The 18,912-nt window shown below is 42.8% G+C and overlaps 1 protein-coding gene across 1 annotated transcript in view; it reads right to left on the bottom strand.

Moving 5' to 3' along the window:
* LOC124619703 (dynein axonemal heavy chain 2) overlaps positions 1 to 18,912 on the bottom strand; it is a 1,014,172-nt gene that overhangs the window by 630,375 nt on the left and 364,885 nt on the right. Inside the window, 2 exon segments of the mRNA XM_047146260.1 lie at positions 12,421 to 12,538; positions 17,302 to 17,519. Coding sequence (XP_047002216.1) covers positions 12,421 to 12,538; positions 17,302 to 17,519 — 336 coding nt within the window.

Raw genomic sequence — 18,912 nt, 5'->3', positions numbered from 1 at the left:
TGTGGTGGCAGATTATGAAAATGAGGCTAACAATTGTCTGGCGAAGAAATAATGACGAATGGAGTTAGCAGTTGGTGGATCTTTGTTTTTGTTCTTCGTCCTGAAGTGTCGTTGCACTGTTATGACTGACTGATGAGAGTGCATTTCAAGCACAACATATGCTTTCTCGGCTCCTGTCACCATTTTGTCTCACTGCGCTCTCAAGCGCTCTGGCAGCAGAAACCTGAAGTGCAGCTTCAGCCGAACAAAACTTTATGAGTTTTTCTACGTATCTGTAGCGTGTCGTGACCATATGCCAATGAATGGAGCTACAGTGAATTTATGAAATCCCTTCAATCATTTGTAATAGCCATATATATATATATATATAATAGAGGGAAACATTCCACGTGGGAAAAATATATCTAAAAAGAAAGATGACGAAACTTACCAAACAAAAGCGCTGGCAGGTCGATAGACACACAAACGAACACAAACATACACACAAAATTCTAGCTTTCGCAACCAATGGTTGCCTCGTCAGGAAAGAGGGAAGGAGAAGGAAAGACAAAAGGATATGGGTTTTAAGGGAGAGGGTAAGGAGTCATTCCAATCCCGGGAGCGGAAAGACTTACCTTAGGGGGAAAAAAGGACAGGTATACACTCGCACACACACACATATCCATCCACACATACACAGACACAAGCAGACATTTGTAAAGGCAAAGAGTTTGGGCATTTTTTGGGCAGAGATGTCAGTCGGGGCGGATGTACAGAGGCAAAGATGAAGTTGAAAGACAGGTGAGGTATGAGCGGCGGCAAATTGAAATTAGAAATTAGCGGAGATTGAGGCCTGGCGGATAGCGAGAAGAAAGGATATGCTGAAGGGCAAGTTCCCATCTCCGGAGTTCTGACAGGTTGGTGTTAGTGGGAAGTATCCAGATAACCCGGACGGTGTAACACTGTGCCAAGATGTGCTGGCCGTGCACCAAGGCATGTTTAGCCACAGGGTGATCCTCATTACCAACAAACACTGTCTGCCTGTGTCCATTCATGCGAATGGACAGTTTGTTGCTGGTCATTCCCACATAGAACGCTTCACAGTGTAGGCAGGTCAGTTGGTAAATCACGTGGGTGCTTTCACACGTGGCTCTGCCTTTGATCGTGTACACCTTCCGGGTTACAGGACTGGAATAGGTGGTGGTGGGAGGGTGCATGGGATAGGTTTTACACCGGGGGCGGTTACAGGGGTAGGAGCCAGAGGGTAGGGAAGGTGGTTTGGGGATTTCATAGGCATGAACTAAGAGGTTGCGAAGGTTAGGTGGACGGCGGAAAGACACTCTTGGTGGAGTGGGGAGGATTTCATGAAGGATGGATCTCATTTCAGGGCAGGATTTGAGGAAGTCGTATCCCTGCTGGAGAGCCACATTCAGAATCTGATCCAGTCCCGGAAAGTATCCTGTCACAAGTGGGGCACTTTTGGGGTTCTTCTGTGGAAGGTTCCGGGTTTGAGGAGATGAGGATGTGGCTCTGGTTATTTGCTTCTGTACCAGGTCGGGAGGGTAGTTACGGGATGCAAAAGCTGTTTTCAGGTTGTTGGTGTAATGGTTCAAGGATTCCGGACTGGAGCAGATTCGTTTGCCACGAAGACCTAGGCTGTAGGGAAGGGACCGTTTGATGTGGAATGGGTGGCAGCTGTCATAATGGAGGTACTGTTGCTTGTTGGTGGGTTTAATGTGGACGGACGTGTGAAGCTGGCCATTGGACAGGTGGAGGTCAACGTCAAGGAAAGTGGCATGGGATTTGGAGTAGGACCAGGTGAATCTGATGGAACCAAAGGAGTTGAGGTTGGAGAGGAAATTCTGGAGTTCTTCTTCACTGTGAGTCCAGATCACGAAAATGTCATCAATAAATCTGTACCAAACTTCGGGTTGGCAGGCCTGGGTAACCAGGAAGGCTTCCTCTAAGCGACCCATGAATAGGTTGGCATACGAGGGGGCCATCCTGGTACCCATGGCTGTTCCCTTCAATTGTTGGTATGTCTGGCCTTCAAAAGTGAAGAAGTTGTGGGTCAGGATGAAGCTGGCTAAGGTAATGAGGAAAGAGGTTTTAGGTAGGGCGGCAGGTGATCGGCGTGAAAGGAAGTGCTCCATCGCAGCGAGGCCCTGGACATGCGGAATATTTGTGTATAAGGAAGTGGCATCAATGGTTACAAGAATGGTTTCCGGGGGTAACAGACTGGGTAGGGATTCCAGGCGTTTGAGAAAGTGGTTGGTGTCTTTGATGAAGGATGGGAGACTGCATGTAATGGGTTGAAGGTGTTGATCTACGTAGGCAGAGATGCGTTCGGTGGGGGCTTGGTAACCAGCTACAATGGGACGGCCGGGATGATTGGGTTTGTGAATTTTGGGAAGAAGGTAGAAGGTAGGGGTGCGGGGTGTTGGTGGGGTCAGGAGGTTGATGGAGTCGGGTGAAAGGTTTTGTAGGGGGCCTAAGGTTCTGAGGATTCCTTGAAGCTCCGCCTGGACATCAGGAATGGGATTGCCTTGGCAAACTTTGTAAGTAGTGTTGTCTGAAAGCTGACGCAGTCCCTCAGCCACATACTCCCGACGATCAAGTACCACAGTTGTGGAACCCTTGTCCGCCGGAAGAATGACGATGGATCGGTCAGCCTTCAGATCACGGATAGCCTGGGCTTCAGCAGTGGTGATGTTGGGAGTAGGATTAAGGTTTTTTAAGAAGGATTGAGAGGCAAGGCTGGAAGTCAGAAATTCCTGGAAGGTTAGGAGAGGGTGATTTTGAGGAAGAGGAGGTGGGTCCCGCTGTGACGGAGGACGGAACTGTTCCAGGCATGGTTCAATTTGGATAGTGTCTTGGGGAGTTGGATCCTTAGGAGTAGGATTAGGATCATTTTTCTTCGTGGCAAAGTGATACTTCCAGCAGAGAGTACGGGTGTAGGACAGTAAATCTTTGACGAGGGCTGTTTGGTTAAATCTGGGAGTGGGGCTGAAGGTGAGGCCTTTGGATAGGACAGAGGTTTCGGATTGGGAGAGAGGTTTGGAGGAAAGGTTAACTACTGAATTGGGGTGTTGTGGTTCCAGATTGCGTTGATTGGAATTTTGAGGTTTGGGAGGGAGTGGAGCTGGAAGTGGGAGATTGAGTAGATGGGAGAGACTGGGTTTGTGTGCAATGAGAGGAGGTTGAGGTTTGCTGGAAAGGTTGTGAAGGGTGAGTGAGTTGCCTTTCCGGAGGTGGGAAACCAGGAGATTGGATAGTTTTTTAAGGTGGAGGGTGGCATGCTGCTCTAATTTGTGGTTGGCCTGTGGGAGGATGCTCTGAACAACAGGTGTGGATGTGGGAGAGGAAAGATTGAGGATTTTTATAAAGGATAGGAGTTGATGGGCGTGTTGATTGGCTGAGTGGATGTGTAGGTGAAGGATTAGGTGGGTGAGGGCAATGGATTGTTTGGTTTGGAACTGGTATAGGGACTGATGGAAAGAAGGGTTGCAGCCAGAGATGGGAACTTTAAGTGTGAGGCCTTTGGGGGTGATGCCAAATGTCAGACAAGCCTGAGAAAATAAAATATGGGAGTGTATTCTGGCTAGGGCGAAGGCATGTTTGCGGAGGGAATGTAAATAAAACTTAATGGGGTCGTTGTGAAGGTGTTGTGAGGGTGACATGGTACTAGAAGGTGGAAAGTGGAACACGAGGCTGAAATGAAAATGAGAATAAATATGAAAAAATATATATGGGGAGAGAGAAAGGTAAAATTAGAAAGCAAATGGAGATCTGGTGTGAAAAAAGGCGAAAAAGGGTTGGTTAGGGCTGGGCTATGTTGATCCTGTGGTGAACTTGTGTAGGTAGATAATGATGTGCATAAAGGTTAGGTGGTTGTGTTGCCGCCAAAACACGTTAAAGGGTGGAGAAATTCGGGAAAATTTCGAAAAAACTACGTGAGGATGTATTAAAAGGAGTGGTTTGGTGGTGGCAGATTATGGAAATGAAGCTAACAATTGTTTGATGAAGAAATAATGACGTTAAAACCTGTGGGAAGCGGCTAAAAATGATCGGTGATGTGAGAAAAACGGAAATGGAAATAAAGCAAAAGTTATTAAAACTGCCGAAAGGGTTGTTTAATAGCTGAAAGGAACTGTTTGTGGACTGGAAACGGTGGATTTTATAGCAGCAAAGCGGAAAAAAAAATTTTTTTGGTTATGGTTTGGAAGTGATTTACGTATTATTACGTATTATTGAGTGTATGTCGACGGGATAAAATTGTATACTGGATTACGGTAAAAAAGGAGAAGGTGAATAGAAAGTGATGGCAAAAACAGAAGGAGGAAATAAGACGACAGAAAAGACTTCGAAATGTAACAGTGACAATAACAATAACGATAACAATAACAAACGTGATTGTTGGCTTCAAATTAATGATATGAATATAATAGAGGGAAACATTCCACGTGGGAAAAATATATCTAAAAAGAAAGATGACGAAACTTACCAAACAAAAGCGCTGGCAGGTCGATAGACACACAAACAAACACAAACATACACACAAAATTCTAGCTTTCGCAACCAATGGTTGCCTCGTCAGGAAAGAGGGAAGGAGAAGGAAAGACAAAAGGATATGGGTTTTAAGGGAGAGGGTAAGGAGTCATTCCAATCCCGGGAGCGGAAAGACTTACCTTAGGGGGAAAAAAGGACAGGTATACACTCGCACACACACACATATCCATCCACACATACACAGACACAAGCAGACATTTGTAAAGGCAAAGAGTTTGGGCATTTTTTGGGCAGAGATGTCAGTCGGGGCGGATGTACAGAGGCAAAGATGAAGTTGAAAGACAGGTGAGGTATGAGCGGCGGCAAATTGAAATTAGAAATTAGCGGAGATTGAGGCCTGGCGGATAGCGAGAAGAAAGGATATGCTGAAGGGCAAGTTCCCATCTCCGGAGTTCTGACAGGTTGGTGTTAGTGGGAAGTATCCAGATAACCCGGACGGTGTAACACTGTGCCAAGATGTGCTGGCCGTGCACCAAGGCATGTTTAGCCACAGGGTGATCCTCATTACCAACAAACACTGTCTGCCTGTGTCCATTCATGCGAATGGACAGTTTGTTGCTGGTCATTCCCACATAGAACGCTTCACAGTGTAGGCAGGTCAGTTGGTAAATCACGTGGGTGCTTTCACACGTGGCTCTGCCTTTGATCGTGTACACCTTCCGGGTTACAGGACTGGAATAGGTGGTGGTGGGAGGGTGCATGGGACAGGTTTTACACCGGGGGCGGTTACAGGGGTAGGAGCCAGAGGGTAGGGAAGGTGGTTTGGGGATTTCATAGGCATGAACTAAGAGGTTGCGAAGGTTAGGTGGACGGCGGAAAGACACTCTTGGTGGAGTGGGGAGGATTTCATGAAGGATGGATCTCATTTCAGGGCAGGATTTGAGGAAGTCGTATCCCTGCTGGAGAGCCACATTCAGAATCTGATCCAGTCCCGGAAAGTATCCTGTCACAAGTGGGGCACTTTTGGGGTTCTTCTGTGGAAGGTTCCGGGTTTGAGGAGATGAGGATGTGGCTCTGGTTATTTGCTTCTGTACCAGGTCGGGAGGGTAGTTACGGGATGCAAAAGCTGTTTTCAGGTTGTTGGTGTAATGGTTCAAGGATTCCGGACTGGAGCAGATTCGTTTGCCACGAAGACCTAGGCTGTAGGGAAGGGACCGTTTGATGTGGAATGGGTGGCAGCTGTCATAATGGAGGTACTGTTGCTTGTTGGTGGGTTTAATGTGGACGGACGTGTGAAGCTGGCCATTGGACAGGTGGAGGTCAACGTCAAGGAAAGTGGCATGGGATTTGGAGTAGGACCAGGTGAATCTGATGGAACCAAAGGAGTTGAGGTTGGAGAGGAAATTCTGGAGTTCTTCTTCACTGTGAGTCCAGATCACGAAAATGTCATCAATAAATCTGTACCAAACTTCGGGTTGGCAGGCCTGGGTAACCAGGAAGGCTTCCTCTAAGCGACCCATGAATAGGTTGGCATACGAGGGGGCCATCCTGGTACCCATGGCTGTTCCCTTCAATTGTTGGTATGTCTGGCCTTCAAAAGTGAAGAAGTTGTGGGTCAGGATGAAGCTGGCTAAGGTAATGAGGAAAGAGGTTTTAGGTAGGGCGGCAGGTGATCGGCGTGAAAGGAAGTGCTCCATCGCAGCGAGGCCCTGGACATGCGGAATATTTGTGTATAAGGAAGTGGCATCAATGGTTACAAGAATGGTTTCCGGGGGTAACAGACTGGGTAGGGATTCCAGGCGTTTGAGAAAGTGGTTGGTGTCTTTGATGAAGGATGGGAGACTGCATGTAATGGGTTGAAGGTGTTGATCTACGTAGGCAGAGATGCGTTCGGTGGGGGCTTGGTAACCAGCTACAATGGGACGGCCGGGATGATTGGGTTTGTGAATTTTGGGAAGAAGGTAGAAGGTAGGGGTGCGGGGTGTTGGTGGGGTCAGGAGGTTGATGGAGTCGGGTGAAAGGTTTTGTAGGGGGCCTAAGGTTCTGAGGATTCCTTGAAGCTCCGCCTGGACATCAGGAATGGGATTGCCTTGGCAAACTTTGTAAGTAGTGTTGTCTGAAAGCTGACGCAGTCCCTCAGCCACATACACAGCTCCCATTGTAGCTGGTTACCAAGCCCCCACCGAACGCATCTCTGCCTACGTAGATCAACACCTTCAACCCATTACATGCAGTCTCCCATCCTTCATCAAAGACACCAACCACTTTCTCAAACGCCTGGAATCCCTACCCAGTCTGTTACCCCCGGAAACCATTCTTGTAACCATTGATGCCACTTCCTTATACACAAATATTCCGCATGTCCAGGGCCTCGCTGCGATGGAGCACTTCCTTTCACGCCGATCACCTGCCGCCCTACCTAAAACCTCTTTCCTCATTACCTTAGCCAGCTTCATCCTGACCCACAACTTCTTCACTTTTGAAGGCCAGACATACCAACAATTGAAGGGAACAGCCATGGGTACCAGGATGGCCCCCTCGTATGCCAACCTATTCATGGGTCGCTTAGAGGAAGCCTTCCTGGTTACCCAGGCCTGCCAACCCGAAGTTTGGTACAGATTTATTGATGACATTTTCGTGATCTGGACTCACAGTGAAGAAGAACTCCAGAATTTCCTCTCCAACCTCAACTCCTTTGGTTCCATCAGATTCACCTGGTCCTACTCCAAATCCCATGCCACTTTCCTTGACGTTGACCTCCACCTGTCCAATGGCCAGCTTCACACGTCCGTCCACATTAAACCCACCAACAAGCAACAGTACCTCCATTATGACAGCTGCCACCCATTCCACATCAAACGGTCCCTTCCCTACAGCCTAGGTCTTCGTGGCAAACGAATCTGCTCCAGTCCGGAATCCTTGAACCATTACACCAACAACCTGAAAACAGCTTTTGCATCCCGTAACTACCCTCCCGACCTGGTACAGAAGCAAATAACCAGAGCCACATCCTCATCTCCTCAAACCCGGAACCTTCCACAGAAGAACCCCAAAAGTGCCCCACTTGTGACAGGATACTTTCCGGGACTGGATCAGATTCTGAATGTGGCTCTCCAGCAGGGATACGACTTCCTCAAATCCTGCCCTGAAATGAGATCCATCCTTCATGAAATCCTCCCCACTCCACCAAGAGTGTCTTTCCGCCGTCCACCTAACCTTCGCAACCTCTTAGTTCATGCCTATGAAATCCCCAAACCACCTTCCCTACCCTCTGGCTCCTACCCCTGTAACCGCCCCCGGTGTAAAACCTGTCCCATGCACCCTCCCACCACCACCTATTCCAGTCCTGTAACCCGGAAGGTGTACACGATCAAAGGCAGAGCCACGTGTGAAAGCACCCACGTGATTTACCAACTGACCTGCCTACACTGTGAAGCGTTCTATGTGGGAATGACCAGCAACAAACTGTCCATTCGCATGAATGGACACAGGCAGACAGTGTTTGTTGGTAATGAGGATCACCCTGTGGCTAAACATGCCTTGGTGCACGGCCAGCACATCTTGGCACAGTGTTACACCGTCCGGGTTATCTGGATACTTCCCACTAACACCAACCTGTCAGAACTCCGGAGATGGGAACTTGCCCTTCAGCATATCCTTTCTTCTCGCTATCCGCCAGGCCTCAATCTCCGCTAATTTCTAATTTCAATTTGCCGCCGCTCATACCTCACCTGTCTTTCAACTTCATCTTTGCCTCTGTACATCCGCCCCGACTGACATCTCTGCCCAAAAAATGCCCAAACTCTTTGCCTTTACAAATGTCTGCTTGTGTCTGTGTATGTGTGGATGGATATGTGTGTGTGTGCGAGTGTATACCTGTCCTTTTTTCCCCCTAAGGTAAGTCTTTCCGCTCCCGGGATTGGAATGACTCCTTACCCTCTCCCTTAAAACCCATATCCTTTTGTCTTTCCTTCTCCTTCCCTCTTTCCTGACGAGGCAACCATTGGTTGCGAAAGCTAGAATTTTGTGTGTATGTTTGTGTTTGTTTGTGTGTCTATCGACCTGCCAGCGCTTTTGTTTGGTAAGTTTCGTCATCTTTCTTTTTAGATATATATATATATATATATATAAAAACAAAGATGAGGTGACTTACCGAACAAAAGCGCTGGCAGGTCGATAGACACACAAACAAACACAAACATACACACAAGATTCAAGCTTTCGCAACAAACTGTTGCCTCATCAGGAAAGAGGGAAGGAGAGGGGAAGACGAAAGGAAGTGGGTTTTAAGGGAGAGGGTAAGGAGTCATTCCAATCCCGGGAGCGGAAAGACTTACCTTAGGGGGAAAAAGGACAGGTATACACTCGCACACACGCACATATCCATCCCTTGTTTCAGTCATCCACTGTCCAATGGCATCACTCTTTGTGTCACCTCAAGCATCACTTAGTACTGACTGCAGAAATGTGTGGCTTATGAGGGGCTGTTGTCATGTCATTTTTTACAACCACCTTCCCAGACGCTCTATGGTCTCTGTCCACCAGTACACGAGGTCTACCTGCCACTTGTTTAGGTGTGGTTGTTCCTTCATGTTTTTACTTCACAGTCACATCACTGACAGTTAACACAGTAGGTGGATCAAAGTGCTCCTGATGGGTTTTTTACACAGGTGACATCCAGTGACTAGTCGACATTCAAAGACATTGATCACTCCTGACCGATCCACTCTGCTGTTACTGCTTCCCTACTGACAACACAGCACTTCTCACCTCCTTTTATACCAGCACACAGCCACCTCTTGTGACATCTAGTGGCTGATATTGTACAACCCAGGGGTGTTCATATACTTTTGATCAGATAGTGTATAAACCAGCAACCACAGATCACCAATAGTCCCCCAACCATCCAATGGATATAAAACCCAATAACTTGAGAACAAAATGAGATATCATTTCACTCTCAAAATAAAATTTTGATACCTTATCTACATTTCATTCACTGCAATGTATGAGGTAAAATCAACCATACGCAATGTTTACTCAATGCATTTTTATCTCTGCAAATTCTTTAAAATTTCATGCAATGTTTTACTTAATTTTATACAGTGCAGTAAGTGAGACAGATGATGAAAATAAATTCACTTCTTCATCAAGTGAAGATATCAATCTGTAAGAGGTGCAAAAATCAAATTCTTTCACCTCACAGTTTTCAAAAAATTGGATTATAAGTACATCACATCGGCCAGAATGCTGTCTCTCAGCACAGACAATGTTTTACTTAATTTGATGCAGTTCAGTAAGTATAACAGATAATGAAAAAGAAATTCAGTTCTTTATCGAGTAAATAAATCAGACTGTAAGAGTGCATAAATCAAATTTTCTCACCTAATAGCTTTAGAAAAATCTAATGATAAGTACTTCATATTGGCCAGAATGCCGTCTCTTATCACAGGCACCTGCATTTGGCAAGCAGTGCAGACATAAAAAAGGCCACCTCAGCATGGAATTCAATAACCAAATCTATAGCACCAAATGGGTTTACAGCATAGGAAAGTTATTTTCCTATGTAGACAATCTGTAATTAACTCGCACATTCTCTTTGAATTACTTTTCTCCCAGTTCTAGCCATTAACATGGAAAACCCTTTATCTCCAAGAGCATTTACTTTCTTTATACCTCAAATAGCTTTATACACCTCATCTGGAATTATTTCTAGAATCTAATTATTGTTATTATTATTAACTATCTGTGTTTCTGATTCAACTGTCAATAAACATTAAATAAATCAAATCAAATGATTACATGAGGGTCGTTCAATAAGTAATGCACCACATTTTTTTAAAAAAAGCCATTAATATACATACACAAAGATCCCTGTTGGAGCTTCACATTTGATATGAAGCCAGTGAAGTTTCGAACCGTACTGGCAGAAGGCAGAGCTGTAGCACAGTGTCAAAATGGCGTCTACATATGACTCATGTTACAAGCAGCGTGCTGTTATTGAATTCTTGTGTGCAGAAAAAGAAACTGTGATGAACACCCATAAACGTCTGTGTGCAGTGTATGGCGATACTGCAGTTGATAGGAGTACAGTTGGGCAATGAGCAAAGAAAGTTACAGCCTGAGGAAATGCAGAAACAGAGCTCCATGATCAGCCATGCTCTGAACGTCCTGTCACAGCCACTTGTCCAGAGATGCTGAATCATGTGGATGCCATTATTCGTGCTGACCAGCAAAGCACAACTTGACAATTGGCTCTACAGCTGTCGGTCAGCATTGGAAGTGCATCTGCAATGACTGAGACTCTTGGATATTCAAAGAGGTAATCATGATGGGTTCCATGAATGCTCACAGCGGACCACAAGATTCAAAGAAGGCCTATTTCATCTGAATTGTTGGAGCATTTTGAGACCTACGGAGAGGCCTTTCAGTCACAGATCGTTACAGAGGACGAAACCTGGGTGCACCGCTTTGCACCGGAAACAAAAAGGCAGTCCATGAAATGGCATCATTCTCATTCACCTCAAAAGAAGAAATTCAAGACAACCCCTCTGCCGGAAAAGCCATGGTGACAGTCTTCTGGGATTGTCATGGCATCATTCTCATGGATGCGATGCCACGAGGGTCAACCATCAATTCAGAGGCATGAGTGAAGACTCTAAATAAACTCAAGAACCTTTTCCAACGCATTTCATTGGACAAGGAACCAGCAGAAATCTTGCTCAAGCACGACAATGCATGCCCACACACAAGTCTGAGAACCCAGGACCACATCGCCGAATTGGGTTGGACACTGTTGCAGGGCATTACTTATTGAATGACCCTTGTATAATACCAGGTGATATATCTGAATCATATAAAGTGTATTAAATTATAAAAAGGAAGGCACTTGACGCCATATTACATACCAAATTAATGCAGTTCATCTCAGACAGGCAGTGGCAAACATTTACAAGGTAGTGTTAAGACATTCTACTTTTCCCAGTTACAAGGCCACATAATAATGAAAATCTCTACAGTGAAAATCTATTATCTCCTTCACAACAACAATCTAGCAACTTTAGGAAAAAAAATGCATATCATTACAACCTAAAATACTGCAACTTCATTTTCTCTTCTTCAGTCCAACCAGAAAAACAGTAATCAAAGAGTACATTTCAGATTACCTTTTGTAAAACATATCAACAAGACATATGAATCACAATGCGTATACTCATTAACGTCATTGTCACTGTCAATATCCTTTACTTTACTTACCCAAAGCGTTATTATAACACCATTACTAAAAATATCTTTTACAAGCAGCTGATATTTTAACCATAATTCAAAAAGGAGTCAGATAATGGCTACACATCTTCCTAAAAAATTACCAGAGAATGTTAAATATACTGTGTGAAATAATAATGGAATTCAAAATCGAGGCTTTTTCTTGTAAAAATAGCAAATTGTAAAACAAATGATTGAAAATGAAAATTCTACTGAATTATTAGAAATATACACCAGATATCACTCTTTTTATCATGTTTCTGTACTACGGGAATTGCATTTGCATGCTGAGTTCTGTAAATGTCAATATATGAACTCATTAGTGATTCTAAGTAAAACAAATAACATTTTTTACCTCATTTTTGAATGAAATATAGCTGCAATACGCATAATTTAAATATAGTAAACCTAAGGTCCTAGAGTAAGTTTAGTATTTGAGTTTTCCAATGCAATGTGTGGTAAGCAAATCCAAAAACTGAACATTATCTACTGCTTGGATTTCATTCTTAAAATACGATATAGTTGTACTTTCAGGGAGTCTCTTCCTCTTATATTTCTATCCTTTTTATAAACATAGCTTCATCACTACATGATAAAAAATAAGATATAATTTAAAAAAGGAAAAAAAGTCTTTAATATCCCATTGTTACATTTGTTCCATCTTACCAAGTTCACACAGCCAGAGTTCAACTGGTCCATCCAGCACCAAAATTTGGGTAAACTCAACATATTCACCATCGGCAGAAAACATTCCAAGAGCTTCATATTTACTTGCCACACTCAACTGAAAAAATCAATGCAACATATAAGAAAAAAAGAAAAGTTACACTGTACGTAAAGGAATGCATTCATCAATTTCTCCATACTTCATTATAAAATACATAAATTCTCATGTGGTTTTCTGATTGAGTAGGTGAATGTCAGACTGCAAATACAAAGGTCTGTAGTTTGATCCCCAGGTGGTCGTAGGCTTTTTTTTTTCTTTCATACTTTCAAATGTGGCAATGACTAGTTAAGGTGAAAAATGCTGCACTGCACTGTGTTCCAGAGTCTGTATTAAACTGTAGTTGCCAGAAGGAAGGCAGGGGAAGGGAGGGATGGAAACAAGGGATGGAGCACTAGTGGAGGGTGGGAGGGGGGGAGGGAGGGAGGGCCAACAAGGAAAGTGGTACGTGCACTGCTTAGCCAAAACATTATGATCACTGCCCACCATGAGATTGACCTGGTGGTGTTATGGACATGTGATGTGGCAAGGGACATATTTAAGATGACCAGAGAAGAATGGGGAATCATTCTATCAATGATGCGGGCCGCAAATTGGGAAATTCACTGACATTAGTGGCTTTGACAGAGGGCAAATTGTTATGTCTTGGCACCTGGGAATGAGAACTTCAGAAATGGTGAAGCTGGTCAGCTGTTCACAGGCTGCTGTTGTGAGCATCTGTGAAAAGTGGCTGAAGCACATTTAAACCACAAGTAAGTGACAGGTGGTGGACATCCACACCTCACTGCTGAAGGTGGACGCTGACGGCTTGCCTGCTTTGTGAAGCGTGCTAATCAGCTTTTTGTGCCATATATGGTGACAGTGTACAAGGCTCGTATAGGCCCCAAGGTTTCATAGTACACAGTATAGCAAACTATTGAAAATAGAGCTCTGCAGCAGATGACCCTTACATGTTCCCACATTAAACCAAAAACTTTATCAATTACAACTGAAATGGCCACAGGGTCAAGATTGTATCATGGCTCAATGGAAACATGTCAGTGACTGGATGAATCACATTTCCTGTTATACTAGGTCGATGGTTGTGTACAGATATGCTGTCATCCTGGCAAACAGCTACTCAAAACATGCACCATGCCATTGACAGAGACTGATTGAGTTGGACAGAGACTTATTGAGTCAGTGTTATGCTACAGCGTGTATTGAATCATATTATTTTTCTTTCTTTTCTTTTTTTATATATAAGAAATATGTAAACTGAAAGAGCTCTAAGCCAAAGGTGCCAATAAAAAGTAAATTAATGAGTTGTTTGGTGGCAAGGACAATGATTTGACACATCATTATATATCTGTATGAAACAAAGTAAGAAATACGCTCTTCAATTTATTAATTCATGTATCTTCACCCTTTTGTTTGGGGAAGTGGTAGCATATGGACATGTGCTTGGATCCATCAAACCAGCATTGTTAAAAATGTGTATTTTAACTGTTCATTAAAAGTATTATAAAAGTTATTAGAAAAGCAATATTTATTCATACTGTTATAAGGCCAACTCCTATCTGTTCATCATTTCACTCACCACCAAGATCGTGCATCAAGAGGTTCAGTGCAGACAAGAATAATCTACGTGGTATCTGGAGGAACGTTCCTGCATTGACACTGTCACAATCAAGACTAAACACAATGGAATTAATATGAAGATAATGACTCAGACTTGATAGGCACCTACTGAATTGATTTAATTATACTAAAAATATTGTGCTCTGTGTGACAGATCGACAGTTTCAAGGGTTGTGATGATTATATGGTATAGCACACTAATGAAAGCAGCAGTTCGTATTGTAAATTGTGTTTATTGACCTAGAACGTAATGATAGTAGAGGTCTGTTGATATTGGTATCAGTTAAAGTTCACCCAAGATTGTGCACAGATTTATCAATTATCTTCAAAAATTTTTCAAATATTCTTTCCAATCAATTTTTCTAATTATTCAGGAAATTATTAACCCATTTCCACATCACTATTCAAGAGACATTCAACAACAGGGCATGTGATAGCAATCAAAGGTGCCCTGACACATGTAACCCACATGTATTATTGCAGACCACCTGTATTCCTTCATGCTTGACCTCTTCCCTCGTGGTAATGATATCTTCCAGCAGGATAACTATTCATGTCACAAAGCCAGAATTGTGCTCCTGTGGTTTGAAAAGTATGATAATGAACGCATGTTGATGTTTTGGCCATCAAATCTGCCTGATCTGAACTCAATGGAACACATCTGGGACTCTATTGTACGCCAGGTGTGTGCCCCTCAAATCACCGGCCTGTAACTTACAGGAAATGTGCCTAGACATCTGGTGCCACATACATCCAGAAACCTACAAAGGTCTTGTTGACTGCATCCCACGCAGAATGACTGCCGTATTGTGTTCCATTGGTACAACAACATGCTATTAAGTAGGTGGTCATAATGTTTTGGCTTATCAGTGTATGTTACACCAGTGAGCTCATCACGCTGCAGGTATGGAAGCTGGTTGTGGTACCGGATGAAGTGGAAGGATAAGTTGAGGGAGACAGCAAGAGCAAGTTAGAACAGCGGAAGAAAGAGATCACAGAGAGCAGAGAGAATTGAGTGAATGGCGATCAGTAGGTGTAAAAACTGAAGTTAATTGATGGGGAGCTGTTGATGGCAAGAAAAGAGTGCAGATAAGGATGGAGGTGGGTGTAGGAGATAGGCTACCAGGATTGAGAGCACGGGGATTGCGGGATCCAGTACTGTGTAGCAGGAACAACTGTGAAATTAGTATTGGGGAAGGTTACAGAAAACCAAGACACAGGATGCGGTTAAGCCATTCCTGTCCAATGTGGTGTTCAATAATAATGAGGGCTGTCCTTTGCACTTTATTAGTGGGATAGCTGGAGAAATAATAGTATGTGTGAATGTGGCACAGACGTTCAACATATAAATTAGAATGGGATGGTAATGTCTAACTATGAAGACCTGACATTAGAATAATGGACAAGGTATCGCTAATAGTTGACCATCCAGAATCAGAAAATGCTGCTTCACAAACTGTGCCCCATATACCCTACTCCCAGTACCAACTTCCCTGAATTGTGTGGATGTTTCTGTTCCTACAACACAATCTTTGAGCCCACAATCACCCTTGCATCAATCTCTCATAGACCCTGCTCCAAATCCACCTTCTTCTCTATTCCTGTATGTCTTCCCCCTTCCTCCTCCTCATCATTAGTTCACATTAATAATACTGGTCTTATCTACACTCAATCCATTGTCTCCATGGTTTCCTTATTCCTCTGGTCTATTCAGCTGTCACCATGCCTGCTACGTCATGTGTACCACATGAGCTTTCCTTTTGCCTGCTCCAGGGTGAGTTTGCCCATTCATATCCCGTTCCCTTGCTGACCCGCCCTCCACTAGCTCTCCACCACCCCCCCATTCACCACACCAGACCATTCCTCTATCCTACTTCCTTCCTGCTCTTCTCCATGCTACCCATATATAACCCCTCAGTCCAGTCTAGCCAAATTGCCATAACAATGTAGCTGTATGTATATTTGTGGGATGAAGGACAATAGGCAAATTCCAAATTCCTAGATTTCTGAAAAGCATTACACACGGTGTCCCACTGCTGGATGTTAGCAAAAGTATCAGCATACAGAATAGGTTCCCACATATGTGAGTGGCTCAAAGACTTTTTAAGCAATAAGACACCGTACATTGTCCTCAACGATAAGAGACAAGGATGTCATCAAGAGTGCGCCAGGGAAGTATGATAGTAGCGCTATCATTCTATCTGATGAACGGAGTGAGCAGCAATCTTCAGTCGTTTGCTGATGATGCTATTGTGTATGGGAAGGAGTCATTGTTGAGTGATTGCAGGAGGATAAAAGATAACTTTGACAAAATATCTAACTGGTGTGATGAATGCCAACTAGCTCTGAATGCAGAAAAATCTAAGTTAATGCAAATTAGTAGGAAAATGGTTCCATGATGTTTGAATACAGCATTTGTAATGTGATATTTGACACAGTCAGGTCAATAAAATACTGAGGTGTAACAATGTAAAGTGATATGAAATGGAATGAACATGTGAGCATATAGTGTAGAAGGCAAGTGATCAACTTCTGTTTATTGGAAGAGCTTTACGGAAGTGTGGTTCACCTGTAAAGAAGACTGCAGACAGAAAACAGTGTGACCCATTCTTGAGAGCTCCTCATTTGGCACCCACACCAGGTCAGATAAAAGGAAAACATCAAAGTGATTTAGAGGTGGGCTGCTAGGCAGTTTCAATCAACATGCAAGCTATTACTGAGATGCTTCAGGAACTAAAATGGGAATGCCTGGAGGGGAGGAGATCTTCTTTTTGAGGTATACTACTGAGAAAATAGAGAACCAACATTTGATGCTTACTACAGCACAATTCTACTGCCACCAACATACATTACACATAACAACCACAAACACATGATAAAGAGAAATTAGGGCATATAGGTTGTCATTTCTCCCTTTCTCTATTTGCGAGTGGAACAAGAAGGAAAATGACTCATATTGATACTACATACTCTCCCCCACGCAACATATGGTGGCTTGCGGAATATGTACGTAGATTTAGATTTGTGTTATTATGTTAACTGCCCAAAAACTTCACTACAAATTCAGTCTTCTTAATGTGTCAATGTAATGCTCAACACCTCTTCTATACAGTACATGGTTACTGTTATTCTCTCAATTATCTCAATTTTCTTCTTAAATTTAGTAGTAGAAAAGAGATAGACTTTTGTTTCTAAGTTCTTACCTTCTGTATTTTAATTTTATTGATATTGTCAAAACATTTTTTTAAATGTGGTTGAATGGCTTCTGGTCGTCTTGCTTGTGCTAATATTTCTAATAAATCGTCATTAGAAATAAAGTAAAATCGTGGGAAAATATGTCGCTTTGTCTCTAAATATTTTTCCAGTGCTCGCTGGATGGCCTCCAGTCTGGTGTTCAAATCAGTTAATTTGTCCCAAACACCTAAACAGAAAAAATGTAACAAAAACCATTTCCAGTATATTATGATCAAACCAAGATAGATAATAGCTCTTACCCACAATACAGCATCTATATATTTATCCATGTATCATTACATGAGACAAACTATTAATGTTCTAAAGTTTTCAGAACATTTTTAGTTCGTATTTGTATTTGGTCACTGTTACATTAGTAGATACTGTGCAAAATGGAAATTAACTCTCAGCTTGATAAGTGAAATAGTTTTAGTATACATTGGTGATTAAATTACTCATTTTGTTTGAACTTTGCTCAAATGGACACTGAAATACTGGGAACTCCAACAAAAGTTGATAAAAAGTTTATTACGAGTCTGTTCTCCCATTTTAAATAGTTATATAATGGTTCAATTAACTCAAATGTAGATGTACTTCCCTTAAAGATTACCATTGTGAAGGACATACAAGAAATGAGATCTGGATGGCAAATGACAAATAAATCAGTGCAATGGGCTTGCCCAGGTACACCTCACAAATGAAAACAGAGAATAATGAACAATAAGTTACTGGAATAACCACCATATTCACCTACTTTGCAATCCTCTGAGTCCCATCTATCCCTGCATCTAACAAAAATATGTCATTAGAAACTTTTCTCCACAAAAAAGACTGTGTTGAATTCCTTTTAGTCATATGAAGAAGTTATGGAAATTAAAGATAGGCATCAAGCAAATATTTCAAGAAGTCACTTCAACGATTTGCATGGGAACTGACACATACATCATAATCTGGGGTGTTCCTGGGAATTCTGTCAGGGCACAAATTTCAGTTCCTTCACCCTCTTCAAAGGTATGGAGCTCTTAAATTATGATAAATTGAACTGTAGTGTTACATGACTATCCTATGGGATAGCATGTTCCACTTCTGAACACTCACATCAATGAGAGATTTTCGTGCAAACCAGAGATTTTGTTTAACATAGTTGGCAAGTGTGAAACATCTCACTGTGCATGACCTGCTTTCGTATATGTGTTGATGAGGTGTAAAAAATATCAGCTCCAGAAATTGACAAGGTTTGATGGCGAATAAACCTCTCCACCTGCTGTGACAAAGCACTTGTTCTTTGAGCATCATGGCTTGGCAGTGCCTTGGAGGTCATGGTGCAAAGGCTGTGGTTGACAACATAAATGCCCAAACAGTTGAATATGACTCTGACTTTGAAATTTTACACTGACACACATATATGTTGTGACCCGTTGAGAGCTACACATTACAAAAGATCTGTTAACCACAAATTGTAATCAAAGTTGTAAGGTATTAAGATTCTGTTCTAAATGCAGACAAGTTTACGAAGAAGTGAGTTCATCATCTAGTATCTTGAATTGATTAATGCTATCTTCTAGCACCCAAGCATCGCA

This window comes from Schistocerca americana, chromosome 6 (genome assembly GCF_021461395.2).
Source record: "Schistocerca americana isolate TAMUIC-IGC-003095 chromosome 6, iqSchAmer2.1, whole genome shotgun sequence".
Taxonomy (NCBI): domain Eukaryota; kingdom Metazoa; phylum Arthropoda; class Insecta; order Orthoptera; family Acrididae; genus Schistocerca; species Schistocerca americana.
This window is presented reverse-complemented; position numbering and strand designations above follow the sequence as displayed.